Raw genomic sequence first — 15,547 nt, forward strand, 5'->3', positions numbered from 1 at the left:
ACGACAGTGTATCCGGTAAGTATTTACACCTCTTCACTTTTTCAACATTTTGTTATCTTACAGCCTTATTTCAAAATGGAGTGAATAATTTTTCCCCTGAAAATTCTACTCACAAAACCCCATAATGACAACATGAAAAATGTTTTGGTTTTTTTTAGATTTTTGCAAATTTATTGAAAATAAAAAACTACAAAATCACATGTTTTGCTCCCATTTTGTATGAGATGAACTCAAAGATCTAAAACTTTTTCCACATACACAATATCACCATTTCCCTCAAATATTGTTCACAAACCAGTCTAAATCTGTGATAGTGAGCACTTGTCCTTTGCTGAGATAATCCATCCCACCTCACAGGTGTGCCATATCAAGATGCTGATTAGACACCATGATTAGTGCACAGGTGTGCCTTAGACTGTCCACAATAAAAGGCCACTCTGAAAGGTGCAGTTTTATCACACAGCACAATGCCACAGATGTCGCAAGATTTGAGGGAGCGTGCAATTGGCATGCTGACAGCAGGAATGTCAACCAGAGCTGTTGCTCGTATATTGAATGTTCATTTCTCTACCATAGGCCGTCTCCAAAGGCGTTTCAGAGAATTTGGCAGTACATCCAACCAGCCTCACAACCGCAGACCACGTGTAACCACACCAGCCCAGGACCTCCACATCCAGCATGTTCACCTCCAAGATCGTCTGAGACCAGCCACTCGGACAGCTGCTGAAACAATCGGTTTGCATAACCAAAGAATTTCTGCACAAACTGTTAGAAACGGTCTCAGGGAAGCTCATCTGCATGCTCGTCGTCCTCATCGGGTTCTCGACCTGACTCCAGATCATCGTCGTAACCGACTTGAGTGGGCAAATGCTCACATTCGCTGGCGTTTGGCACGTTGGAGAGGTGTTCTCTTCACGGATGAATCCCGGTTCACACTGTCCAGGGCAGATGTCAGACAGCGTGTGTGGCGTCGTGTGGGTGAGCGGTTTTCTGATGTCAAGGTTGTGGATCGAGTGGCCCATGGTGGCGGTGGGGTTATGGTATGGGCAGGCGTCTGTTATGGAGGAAGAACACAGGTGCATTTTATTGATGGCATTTTGAATGCACAGAGATACCGTGACGAGATCCTGAGGCCCATTGTTGTGCCATACATCCAAGAACATCACCTCATGTTGCAGAAGGATAATGCACTGCCCCATGTTGCAAGGATCTGTACACAATTCTTGGAAGCTGAAAATGTCCCAGTTCTTTCAGTTCACTCACCGGACATGTCACCCATTGAGCATGTTTGGGATGCTCTGGACCGGCGTATACGACAGCGTGTACCAGTTCCTGCCAATATCCAGCAACTTCGCACAGACATTGAAGAGGAGTGGACCAACATTCCACAGGCCACAATTGACAACCTGATCAACTCTATGCGAAGGAGATGTGTTGCACTGCATGAGGCAAATGGTGGTCACACCAGATACTGACTGGTATCCCCCCCCCAACAAAACAAAACTGCACCTTTCAGAGTGACCTTTTATTGTGGACAGTCTAAGGCACACCTGTGCACTAATCATGGTGTCTAATCAGCATCTTGATATGGCACACCTGTGAGGTGGGATGGATTATCTCAGCAAAGGAGAAGTGCTCACTATCACAGATTTAGACTGGTTTGTAAACAATATTTGAGGGAAATGGTGATACTGTGTATGTGGAAAAAGTTTTAGATCTTTGAGTTCATCTCATACAAAATGGGAGCAAAACCAAAAGTGTTGCGTTTATATTTTTGTTGAGTATAAGTATTCACATCCTTTGCTCAATACTTTGTTGAGGCACCTTTGGCAGCAATTACAGCTTCAAATCCTCTTGAATATGATGCCACAAGCTTGGCGCACCTATCTTTGGGCAGTTTTCCCATTCCTCTTTGCAGCACCTCTCAAGCTCCATCAGGTTGGATCTTTCCAGAGTTGTTCAATCGGATTCACGTCTGGGCTCTGGCTGGGCCACTCAAGGACATTCACAGAGTTGTCCTGAAGTCACTCCTTTAATATCTTGGCTCTGTGCTGAGGATCATTGTTCTCCTGAAAGATGAACTGTCATTCCAGTCTGAAGTCAAGAGCACTCAGGAGCAGGTTTTCATCCTCTGTACATTGCTACATTCATCTTTCCCTCAATCATGACTAGGCTCCCAGTTCCTCCAAGGTGTCTTTTTGGCAAACTGCAGTGGGATGCATGTGTATTAAACAATGGAGTAGCTTCTGTTTGGCTGTTTGAATGAATGACAACCACTCTACCATTCAGGTAGAGTGGTTGTCCTCCTGGAAGATTCTCTTCTCTCCACAGAGGAATGCTGGAGCTCTAACAGAGTGACCATCGGGTTCTTGGTCACCTCTCTGACAAAGGCCCTTCTCCCCTGATTGCCCAGCTTAGACGGATCTGAATTTCTTCCATTTATGGATGATGGAGGCCACTTTGCCCATTGAGACCTTCAAAGCAGCAGAAATGTTTCTGTACTCTTCCCCAAATTTTTGTCTCAAGACAATCCTGTCTCAAAGGTCTACAGACAATTCCTTTGACTTCATGCTTGGCTTGTGCTCTGACAACCAGTCAGAGATTTGTGATTACTTCCCGAATGCTCTGTATATAATCAACTGTTATTGGGGACCCATTTCCAGTTCAGGGCCCTCAGCAATTGCATAGCTTGCCTATCCTTTTATTATGACCCTGCACTGTGATTATGGGACGTGTACAACCCCTGGCAAAAATTATGGAATCACCGGCCTCGGACGATGTTCATTCAGTTGTTTAATTTTGTAGAAAAAAAGCAGATCACAGACATGACACAAAACTAAAGTCATTTCAAATGGCAACTTTCTGGCTTTAAGAAACACTATAAGAAATCAGGAAAAAAAATTGTGGCAGTCAGTAACGGTTACTTTTTTAGACCAAGCAGAGGGAAAAAATATGGACTCACTCAATTCTGAGGAAAAAATTATGGAATCACCCTGTAAATTTTCATCCCCAAAACTAACACCTGCATCAAATCAGATCTGCTCATTAGTCTGCATCTAAAAAGGAGTGATCACACCTTGGAGAGCTGTTGCACCAAGTGGACTGACATGAATCATGGCTCCACATGAGAGATGTCAATTGAAACAAAGGAGAGGATTATCAAACTCTTAAAAGAGGGTAAATCATCACGCAATGTTGCAAAAGATGTTGGTTGTTCACAGTCAGCTGTGTCTAAACTCTGGACCAAATACAAACAACATGGGAAGGTTGTTAAAGGCAAACATACTGGTAGACCAAGGAAGACATCAAAGCGTCAAGACAGAAAACTTAAAGCAATATGTCTCAAAAATCGAAAATGCACAACAAAACAAATGAGGAACGAATGGGAGGAAACTGGACTCAACGTCTGTGACCGAACTGTAAGAAACCGCCTAAAGGAAATGGGATTTACATACAGAAAAGCTAAATGAAAGCCATCGTTAACACCTAAACAGAAAAAACAAGGTCACAATGGGCTAAGGAAAAGCAATCGTGGACTGTGGATGACTGGATGAAAGTCATATTCAGTGATGAATCTCGAATCTGCATTGGGCAAGGTGATGATGCTGGAACATTTGTTTGGTGCTGTTCCCATGAGATTTATAAAGATGACTGCCTGAAGAGAACATGTAAATTTCCACAGTCATTGATGATATGGGGCTGCATGTCAGGTAAAGGCACTGGGGAGATGGCTGTCATTACATCATCAATAAATGCACAAGTTTACGTTGATATTTTGGACACTTTTCTTATCCCATCAATTGAAAGGATGTTTGGGGATGATGAAATCATTTTTCAAGATGATAATGCATCGTGCCATAGAGCAAAAACTGTGAAAACATTCCTTGCAAAAAGACACATAGGGTCAATGTCATGGCCTGCAAATAGTCCGGATCTTAATCCAATTGAAAATCTTTGGTGGAAGTTGAAGAAAATGGTCCATGACAAGGCTCCAACCTGCAAAGCTGATCTGGCAACAGCAATCAGAGAAAGTTGGAGCCAGATTGATGAAGAGTACTGTTTGTCACTCATTAAGTCCATGCCTCAGAGACTGCAAGCTGTTATAAAAGCCAGAGGTGGTGCAACAAAATACTAGTGATGTGTTGGAGCGTTCTTTTGTTTTTCATGATTCCAGAATTTTTTCCTCAGAATTGAGTGATTCCATATTTTTTCCCCTCTGCTTGGTCTAAAAAAGTAACCGTTACTGACTGCCACAATTTTTTTTTCCTGATTTCTTATAGTGTTTCTTAAAGCCAGAAAGTTGCCATTTGAAATGACTTTAGTTTTGTGTCATGTCTGTGATCTGCTTTTTTTCTACAAAATTAAACAACTGAATGAACATCCTCTGAGGTCCATTGATTCCATAATTTTTGCCAGGGGTTGTACATAGCAAAGCCAAGCAAGACACGCCCCAAGTGTTTTAGACCATCAAGATAGATCTCTCCTTGTTTTGAATGATTGAATCTGACGCACTGAAATAATATGATGATAACATGTAGTGGACAGTGTGACACCTTCCAGCCACCCCCACCCCAAAACATTGTTTTTAGCTATGCCACTGAGGTAAGTAAGAGAATTATTCTGCCATAGATCTATCTCAGCACACATAAAAGAAGTGTGTGATTTCCCTGGATTTCATATTTATTATTGTGTAGAAAGAGCAAAGAAACTATGTAAATGAGGATCTTAACCTGTCATAAACAGCAGGGGCGTTGGGGTCTAAGGTCCCCAAAGTCAGGGTATGTGCCCCAAAATAGATTACTTTGTGAATACTTACTATTTTCTCACTTCACCAAAATAAATCATAATGAAAAATCCATATTTACATGCAAATGTAATATTATTATTATTATTATCATTATTATTATTATTTATTATTATTATTATTATTATTATTATTATTATTATTATTATTATTATTATTATTATTATTATTATTATTATTATTATTTATCCATTTATTAATACAACTCCAAATCACAACATGAGTCACCTCAAGGCACATTACAAAAAGTGAGGTCTTATCTGACCCGCCCCCTGAGCGAGCACAGTGGCAGCAGTGGTAAAGAAAAACCCCTCTCATGCAGTTGTGTTTCTTGTAGTGATGATGATGATGATGGTGATAATAATATAACTGTAACACATTTTTAATACAAGGCTAAACATGTTTTGGGACTGTTGTTGTGTAGGACACTCGTGCAAGATCCATCAGGTGAAGGAGACAGGTGTTTTTGGAACTGTTGGGGCCTGGTCACACAGCATACGGCGATAGCTGAACGAAGGAAAAAAAGTCACAAAGTCACAAATCATCGAGAAAAAGTGGACGAATGAGCCGGCACTTCTCCCATCACTGAAAAGCCTGCGAGTCCACAGCACATAAAAGATTGAAACAATACCGAAACTAACAAAAGAAAAATGAAGCAAACTGCGACCTTGGCGCTTTAAACAAAATCAAAACAAATCATTCATGATAATGTGACTAGACAGCAGGTATCAGACCGAGCGCCAGCTTGTGATCATTTCTGCGCTCTCCACAGCACCTGCAGGTGCGAGAGTTGTTTTGACAACAGGTCTGTTTTCACAAAAACAACATGTGCTCACACGCATGTTCCAGTCATCTGTGGCTGGAACGTTCCAGCCACAGACGGCATGCCAACTTGTGCGCAGCCGTTTGTGGCACACAGCCGTTTGTGTGTGTGAGCACAGCCTCTCCAGCCACAGACGGCTTGAACGTGCATAAATTGTTACAGTAGTTGATAAAACATTCTTGCTGCTCTTGTTTCTGTATAACAATGTTGCTTTTCATCCCACATGTGGACGAGTCATGTTCAGCTCGTCACATCTTTAGTTTTTGATCTGTTCAGATGTCAGATGCAAGACGTTGGACTTAGGAGGTTGGATGATGTTGGACTGACGGTACGGGAACTACGCAAACAATGAGGAACCGTCAAGACCAAAAGCAAAACGGAATATAAACGAATTGAAGTTGTTGTCGGGAATCATTCACATTTTTCAACAGTTTGAAAATTCTGATGGACGACGGGTAAACAATGTCTCCGGTGTCCTTCATTAGTGCCGCGTGACCGGGGCTCTAAACAGTTAAAAGTCATAGTAGTTTCAAGCACAGCTTCTAAATTAGTCCCGGCACCTGTACTCCCTGAAGAGTAAATGGAAGAAAACCAAATCGCGTTGCAGTTTGAGCAGATGGATGCTGGAGGTTTTACTTCAGCATCTCAGGTGCACCAATGTTGGAGATGGATGTGGGCTTCAATGAGGTTTGCTGCACAATTCACACAAAATAACACCTCTTTCAACAAAGCTCACTATAGATTTTACAAAGTAATGTGTTGCAGAGTTTACCTCTGTAAAACAAATCATCATCAGCACATAAATTAGTGTTCTTAACTCCGTACTTGCAGTCACATTCAAGAAAAATTTCACTGAGCCTCAGCACTTCTTAGAGAAGACTCATCTGATGAAGCCGGCCTTTGGTACAGATTTTATCCACAAGTGCAGTAGTAAATAGGACAGTGTTGAGTGGCCACAAGGGGGTGACAAAGGACTTCCCCTGTCAGGAAATTATGCAGAGCCGGCCCTACACTCTCTGGGGCCCCAAGCAAACTTTACCTAAGGGGCCCTTCTATTTGATAGGTCATGTATGTATGTATGTTTTTTTTTTTTTAACACCAGTGTTGAACTGATACTTTTAAAACTGTGCTGGTGCCCAAATTGTGCCTAAGTGATTTTTTTCAAAAACATTACATCACACAGGTTGACTACAATAAATAATGGCTTTTATTGCAAAGGCAAACATGACTGTCAAATTGAACAATATTTAACATCTCAAATATATAAAAAATAGAAAGAAAGAAATACACAACTTCACATAATAAATAAAGCCTAAACCATAATTTTATACTGAATAAGTTTTGTCATAAACATTATGTTCAAAAATAAAATAAAAACCATGTGTGCTGAGAACTTATTTTAACATTTGAGGTATAAATTATATAAATTTTTGCTCCAGTGTGACCAAAACAAAGATTAGAAGCCACTTGGTACATATCGTTGATATTTGATCGACATGTAGAGTTTATAATCACTTTTTATGTCTTTAGGGTATTTTATGCTTTGATTGACATGTTACAATATATCATTTTTTTTCTAAAAGTATTTCTAATTCTTTTTAAGAGTAACATTTTGTTAAAGATTACATGAAAACAAAAGTGATTCCTCTTGTATAGACTATCTGACGGGGCTCGGGAATAATTAAGACAACATTTAATATTTTAAAAACCAAACCCACAGTACACTTCCCTCACCCCCAGCCCTGAATATAGTTAACACATAAACATGAACTTTCCGACTGTTGAAAATTTTTCTGTGTTCACATCACTGCTGATCTTTTATGTTTGGGTTTTTTGTTTTTGTTTTGTTTTGTTTTTGTTTTGTTTTTGTTTTTGTTTGGTTTGTTTTTGTTTTCAAAGAAAACTCTTCAACCTAAGACACAAAGACACCACAAAGACAAGATATTTAATGTTCAAACTGCTAAACTTTTTTGTTTGAAATGGATGCCTGCAACACGTTTCAAAAAAGTTGAGAGGGGGCAACAGAAATCTGGGAAAGTTGATGAATGCTCAAAGAACACCTAATTGGAAACAGGTGAGTGTCATGATTGGGTATAAAAGGAGCAGCCCCAAAAGGCTCAGCCGTTTACAAGCAAAGATGGGGTGAGGGTCACCACTTTGTGAGCAACTGCATGAAAAAATAGTCCAACAGTTTAAGAACAATGTTTCTCAACATTGAATTGCAAGGAATTTAGGGATTCCATCATCTACAGTCTATAATATAATCAGAAGATTCAGAAAATCTGAAGAACTTTCTACATGTAAGCAGCAAGGCTGAAAACCAACATTAAATGCCCGTGACCTCAATCCCTCAGGCGGCACTGCATTAAAAACTGACATCATTGTGTAAAGGATCTTACCGCGTGGGCTCAGAAACACTTCAGAAAACCATTGTCAGTTAACACAGTTCGTCGCTACATCTGCAAGTGCAAGTTAAAACTCTGCCATGCAAAGCGAAAGCCACACATCAACAACATCCAGAAACGCCACCGCCTTCTCTGGGCCCGAGCTCATATATGGTTAGGGGAAGGGAGAGGGTTAGAAATAGTAAAATAAAATCAAACCATCACAAAAATATGACTCATTTCATGCATGCGACTGGGCTGCATCAAAAACACAGACAGAGAGACAGAGAGAGTACATGTTTACCTGACTGCTCTTTTCAAAATTAACTCTCATGGTGGTTTTTTTTTTTCTTATTGTGTCCCAAAGGATTGTTTCACTTCATCCACATTTTCTATGATATAAGGTGGAGGTGGGACCCTTTTTTTTTATTTGCAGGGCTCTATGCAACATGCATAGTGAGCATACAGGGAGGTCCAGCTCTGAAATAGTGTATAATCATTCTTGAAAATTATTTTTGCAAATATATTTTCTCCGTGTTTACTGCGTGAGAGAAATCTTCCAACAATTTTGTGCACATGCACTGTAGCATCACACCATATTGGATTATGGGAAATATAAATACACAGAATTCTGTCAGACGCGCAGATAATGTTGTTAGTTGTCCAAAAGGAGGCTATTTTTAACCAATTACAGGTTCAGATATGCAGTTAGAAACTGAGCCAGTCACTGCGACTGGGTTTGGGGTAAATCGTGGTGACAGCATTAACAGAATCGTGTGGCGAGAATGAGCTGCTTTCTGGGAACAACTGAATTTCAAGGTTTAGAGGAGAAAACCCATATTATTGTATATATATTTAGCCTTCTGGATATTTTTGAACAGCAATGACTGACATGTGGGCATTTATAGAAATGACTTACCGTATATTGGATGCATATGTGGACTTGCCACTCTCTTAGGTTGAGTTCAATTCCATTTATCAAAACTGCGCCAAATCACCTCAAGGCACTTCACAAGAGTGACGTCTTACCTGACCCACCCCCTGAGCAAGCACACTGGCAGCAATCCTCTTATGCAACTGTCTTTCTTGTAAATATGAAACAGGGTCTTGGAATATACTAGTTTTCTTAAAGTGCAGATTCTCTGCTATAAACAGCTCCTGGGATCCCTTCCCCCTTGGTCCTTTCTGTGTGGAGTTTGGATGTTCTCCCAATGCTTGCGTGGGGTCCCGACGAGTGCTCCAGTTTCCTCCCACTTCCTAAGACATACAGGTTTGGTGAATTTGTGACTCTAAATTGACCGTAGGTGTGAGTAAGAGTGTGACTGTGTTTTTCTGTCTATATGTGGTCCTGGGTTGGACTGGTGCCCTATCCAGGGTGGCCGCCCAGTGACCGCTGGGATAGGCTCCAGCCCCCCTGTGACCCTTAGTTGTACAATGAGGGTACAGAAAATGCATGAATGAAAGTTAAAGGAAAATAAATCTCATCAGTTTCAGGGAAATAAGTGAGCAAATAAATACAAACATTCATAAACCTCCTCTTTGGCCTCCCTCTTCTCCTCCTGCCTGGTGGCTCCATCCTCTGCATCCTTCTCCCTATATACCCTGGGTCCCTCCTCTGCACATGTCCAAACCATCTCAATCTCACCTCTCTGACTTTGTCTCCAAACCGTCCCACTTGAGCTGTCCCTCTGATATGTTCATTCCTAATCCTGTACATCCTCATCACTCCCAAAGAGAATTACATCTTCAGCTTTGCCACCTCCAGCTCTGCCTCCTGTTTTTTTGTTAGTGCCACCGTCTCTAACCCGTACAACATAACTGGTCTCACTGCTACTGTCTTGTAAACTTTCCCCCTCACTCTTGCAGATATTCTTGGGTGATTCTTAGACTACGGGCTCTTATTATGTCCTTTGATCATATTGTATGAAAAACAGAAAAAAGGGGAAATTTCACACTTTTATAGTTGTCTTTACAATGAAAGTGTGTTAAGAAATTTGTTCTAGTAGTCTATGATGACTTTTTCACCTTTTTTCAGTATCATTATATGCAAATATTGCTGTTTTGTGCTTGTCCCACACCCAGACTTTTGATCTTCAATGATAAAAATGAATGGTAACGAAACGTTTTTTCTAATGTTTTAAAATATCTCTGAATAAAATATCAGTAAAATAATCAAAACATAATTGGGATTTTCAATGTCATACAACTGTTGAGTTTTTTTAAACAAAATGTAGTTGTCCCACACTATTGCCGTAATTTCCACCACAACACTGTAATGTCCCTAAACAGTTTGTATAAAAGATTGTTTGGGTAGTTTCTATGGAGATAAACAGTGACATCAGAGCACATGTATATAGCACCAAATCACAACAAACAGTTGCCCCAAGGCACTTTATATTGTAAGGCAATGGTGTGGTGGAAATTACATTTACAAGGCCAATAGTGCCCGTAGTTAAAGAATCACCCTCTTATGTCCCAAATCACTCCTGCCACCTTTCTTCACCCTGTCTGCACTCTCTTCTTCACCTCTCTACCACACTCTCCATTACGTTGGATGGTTGACTCCAAGTATTTAAACTCATCTACTTTCACCACCTCTCTGCCTTGTAACCACACACAGTAAATTTTGCATAGTAAAATTTACTCTGCTGGGATAACATTTGGTCCCAGTCCAAATAGAGTTAAATATACTCTGTTACAGTACTAAATCAACTCTTACTGGAATAGAAACACTTGATGTGACAAGATGGTAGAGCTGATTTCACTTTATAATACAATGTATTTTACTCTATTTAGACTGGGACCAAATGTTATCCCGGCAGAGTATATTTTACTCAGCAAAATTTACTGTGCACTATTCCACTGCGCTCCCTCTCATTCACACACATGTACTCAGTCTTGCGCCTACTGACTTTCTTTCCCCTGATCCCCAGAGCATATCTTCACCTTTTCAGACTAGATTCAACCTGTTCTCTACTGTCACTACAGATCACAATGTCATCTGCAAACATCATAGTCCATGGAGACGCCTGTCTGATCTCATCCGTCAACCTGTCCGTCACCATTGTGAACAAGAAAGGACTCAGAGCTGATCCTTGGTGTAAACCAACTTCCACCTTGAATGAGACTGTCATTCCTAATGCGCATCTCACCACTGTCATGCTATCCTTGTACAGGTTGCACTACCCTCACATACTTCTCTGCTACACCAGACTTCCTCATACAATACCACAACTGTTCTCTTGGCACCCTGTCATAAGCTTTCTATAAAGCCACAAACACACAACGTAACTCCTTCTGGCCTCCTCTGTACTTCTCCATCAGTATTCTCGGAGCAAACACTGCATCTGTAGTGCTCTTTCTCGGCATGAAACCATATTGCTGCTTAGAGATCTTCACATGTTTTCTAAGCCTAGCTTCTACTACTCTTTCCCATAACTTCATGTTGCAGCTGATCAGCTTTATGCCTTTGTAGTTACTGCAACTCTGCACATCACCCTTGTTCTTAAAACAGGAACCAGTGCACTTTGTCTCCACTCCTCAGGCATCCTCTCACTTTCCAAGATTTTATTAAATAATCTGGTCCACTGCCATCGCTCCTAAACATTTCCATGCCTTCACTGGAATGTCATCTGGACCAACTGCCTTTCCACTCTTCATCCACTTCATAGCTGCCCTTGCTTTATCCTTTCTAATCTCCTGCACTTCCTGAATTATTCTCTCCACATCATCCAGTCTTTTCGCTCTCTCATTTTCTTCATTCATTAACTCCTCAAAATATTCTCTCCACCTTCTCAAGACACTCTCATCGCTTGTCAGCACATTACCATGTGCAACTTTTACCACCCTAAGCTGCTACAGATCCTTTCCAGCTCTGTCCCTTTGTCTGGTCAAGCAGTACAAGTCCTTTTCTCCTTCCTTACTATTGAACGTCTTGTACAGCTTGTTAGATGCCTTTTCCTTAGCTTTTGCCACTTCTCTTTTCACTTTACGCCGCATCACCTTTTACTCCTGTCTACTTTCTTCATCTCTACGACTATCCCAATTCTTTTTCACCAGCCTCTTTCTCCTTATGCTCTTCTGGACATCTTAGCCACCACCAAGTCTCCTTGTCTTCCTTCTGCTGTCCAGATGTCACACCCAGTACCTTCTTATCTGTCTCCCTAACCACTTCTGGAGTACTTTTCCAGTTGTCCAAAATTGCTTCCCCTCCATCCAGTGCCTCTCTCACCTGCTCACTGAATTTCACATAACAGTCCTCCTCCTTCACCTTCCACCATCTGATCCTTTGTTGAGCTCTCACTCTCTTCTTCTTCACCTCTAAAGTCATCCTACAAATCACCATCCTGTGCTGTCTTGCTACACTCTATCCTGCCACCACCTGACAGTCTTCAATTTCTTTCTTGCATCTCCTAGCAAAGAATGTGAAACACCTTGGGGGTGACTAAGTGGTGGCTGGTGGTATTGATTTTTAAGAGTAGCCCTTTCCAACAGGTCTACATTAGTTTTCACTGTAGGTGTGCCCAATAAACTGGTAAATTAAATTATTTGAAATTAATTAAATGCGGAACACAAATCATGATACTGAAAAGATTCCATGAATTAACTGGATTTGAATGTCTTTTCCACTTAATGATTATTGATTAGATAACACTGGCTGAAAATGCACGTATTCCTCCTCAGTAAAATGGTAGAGAGCTGATGATGCTGCTGATTTTTTTTTTTTAAATCACTTGAATAGTTTCTTCTTGTTTTGCGCAGTTTTTTAAAATAATGTGGTAAATGGCACTTTATGCTGAACTCTGCATAATAACCATCATGCTCCTAAAATAAATAAAGAATAATAAGTCCATGCAAAATTAGATCTGATGTCCCTTGAGCCTCTCTACTTTCATTTTTATTTAATTTGCTCCAGAAAAATAAATAAAGAAAGAAATAAAAGCCTCCATTTAGAGAGTGTTTATTGGCGCACGACCACCACGATCACTCGTGCGCCGCCCTCCACTCCATCAGTCCCACCACAGCCCCTCCAGAGCGCAGATAGTTTGTGTTGTACTTCAGATCTGCCAGTCCGATGAGTCGGTCCATCCTGGCCCATATGCGTATCCCCCTCAGCCCCCGGGGGGAGCCCACGATCCCCGCGGAGGGGGTCTGCTAGGACATCATTACCTGCTTCGGTCCCACGCGTGATGCTGTAGGAGGTGGGAGTGCTGATGGATGTGTGGGATGCGTGACGTTGGCGAATTGCAGCAAGTGTACGTGAGGAGCGAGCACCCAGGACGCGCTGGATACGGCGGATTTTGGGGGGAAGGCGAGTGGAGAAGGTGGCTGGGGGGACAGGAGAGAGGGAACCATCGGGTCTAGGGTCCCGTCCGGAGGTCTGGTGTCTGCACCAAATCAGCTTCAGGCATGTAGTCGAAGCGGTTTGGAGCTCAGCCCATCCGAGCTCATCATCATGAAGAAACACTCGGCCAGGGTGGCCCCGCTGTCCGCCTGCAACAGCCCGGTGCTCACCCTCACCAAAGTGGAAGGTAGGCAGAGTTCACCTTCATTCACACCGGAGTTGCGCTTTTACCACCACCCCCTCTCTCCCCTGAGTGTAGCGCGACAGTAGCGTCTTTGGCGTTTAAATGAACTTCTGTGACAAAATAACGCGCCAATCTACCCGAGCGCGTTTACGCATTCCAAATCAATTCAAACGCCGCGTTTCCATCCCTCTTCTGTCATCTTGCAGTATGATTGGAAAACCTCACGTCACGCCTGTGAAACGGGGTCACGTACCTTCCAAAAAACTGTGCTTTGCGCATTGATTTTTTTTTTTTTTTTTTTGGGGGGGGGGGGGGGAAGGGACGCATTTTGCGCTAAATGCGCTGGTCTACGCCGAGGATTGTCTGATTGCAGCAGGGGTTTCCCCCCTCACACTCTGCAGCCTGTGCGCACCAGTGCACAGTCAGAGCTGCACCGCGGATATCTCTGGCTCCAGTTATTGGGTCATTTTTATTTTGGGGCTTTCTGATCTGGAGGGAAAACACAGCATGCAGGACTCTTCTCTCACTGCGTGCGTGTGATGATGATGATGATGATGATGATGATGATGATGATGATGATGATGATGATGATGATGATGATGATGATGATGCATTGATGCTCTGTGGTGCTTGCTGCATCACTCAACATAACTTCACAGGAAGGCACCCTCCCAGTGCTGCTGCACCTCCTCTTAATGTTCTCCTGTCCCCCTGCACCACAAAGGACAGCTCAGTGTGTCAGACTCAGAACAGCTGGCTGCGGAGCTCACAGCTCCACAAAACACAGAGTATTTTAAATCTACAGTGTTTGAGGGCAAAACATTCAGTTTAAGGTCTGATTTATGTGTGTACTGTATGTGTAGCATGAAGGTATTATCACATATCAAATGAAGCTGCAACAATTAACTGATTAGTCAAGAAACAAGAGTGCTGTGTTTTATGTGATAGTTGGAACTCTGCACTGTAAAAAAGTAATAATGTGTAAAATGTGGAATGAAAGTAAACTGTTGTTTCAGGAGTACAAATATGTTAAAATAATCATATACCATTGTAGAATTTACAAATGACTGTAGTTTAAACGCTGTAATACAAAAAACTGTACAATACAGTTAGATTTTACAGATGAGAATTTTTACAAATACAGTAAAATACTGATAGGGTTTGAAAAAAGAGATGATGTGTCTGTTTAAACTACACTCTAAGAAATAAAATCTAGAATTTAATTGAAAGTTAAGGTAACTTTTTCCACATAACTTTGTCAATTAACAATGTTGGGATTTAAGTAATAATGTTTTATTTCATTTAATTAATCAGCTACAATATTGTTTTGCACTTAATTGACAATGTTATGTGGAAAAAGTTACCTTAACTTTATCAATTAAATTCAACGTTTTATGCCTAAGAGTGTATGTTTCATTTCTTAGAGTGTACATTTTGAGGATAATTAAACATAATGTGACAGTTTTGCAGAGATTTTATTGTCTAAATAGACAATAAAATTACAACAGGTTTACACTGTAAAATTACATATTTTATGTAAAACCATTTGCATCTTCACTGTAATTTTTACAGAATTCTCCTGGTAACCACAGCTGCCTGAATTCTGTAAAAACAAGAGATTTTTTTTTTTTTACAGTGTGGGTATGAATTACATTTAAACAGCTTGTAACTAGTTTTAAACCATTTATTGTTTTATTTTCCACTGCAGTATTATGACTATTCAACTCCAGCAAAAAGTCTTAAACTGTCAATATTCTGACTAAACTGAACCCAGTCTGTTGATGACTGGTTTAAAAATGTTCTACGTTCAGTGTGTGCTGATTTTAAAGTGTTGTGAAGCCACTTTAAATGAGGTTTAAAACAGATATTAGCTGATTTGAATCAATACAGAGAAAATTCAATGTCAATGCTGTACAGTCACTCACATTTCACAAAACAAAATTGGTTTATACTAAAAATCCAATAGTTCGGTTTATTTTTGAAACATGTTGCAAAATTACAGCTCATT

General features: G+C 40.9%; 1 protein-coding gene across 2 annotated transcripts in view; it reads left to right on the forward strand.

The window, feature by feature from the left end:
- slc35f3b (solute carrier family 35 member F3b) overlaps window positions 1-15,547 on the forward strand; it is a 214,089-nt gene that overhangs the window by 126,490 nt on the left and 72,052 nt on the right. Inside the window, exon 1 of one of the 2 annotated variants that reach the window (XM_034184807.1) lies at window positions 13,060-13,542. The exons of the other annotated variant lie outside the window; for it this stretch is intronic. Within the exon in view, the coding sequence (XP_034040698.1) occupies window positions 13,467-13,542 (76 nt within the window). The 5' untranslated portion in view covers window positions 13,060-13,466. Of the gene's footprint in view, window positions 1-13,059; window positions 13,543-15,547 lie in introns of those variants that run through there. 2 annotated transcript variants of the gene reach the window in all.

Source organism: Thalassophryne amazonica, chromosome 13 (genome assembly GCF_902500255.1).
Source record: "Thalassophryne amazonica chromosome 13, fThaAma1.1, whole genome shotgun sequence".
Lineage (NCBI taxonomy): Eukaryota > Metazoa > Chordata > Actinopteri > Batrachoidiformes > Batrachoididae > Thalassophryne > Thalassophryne amazonica.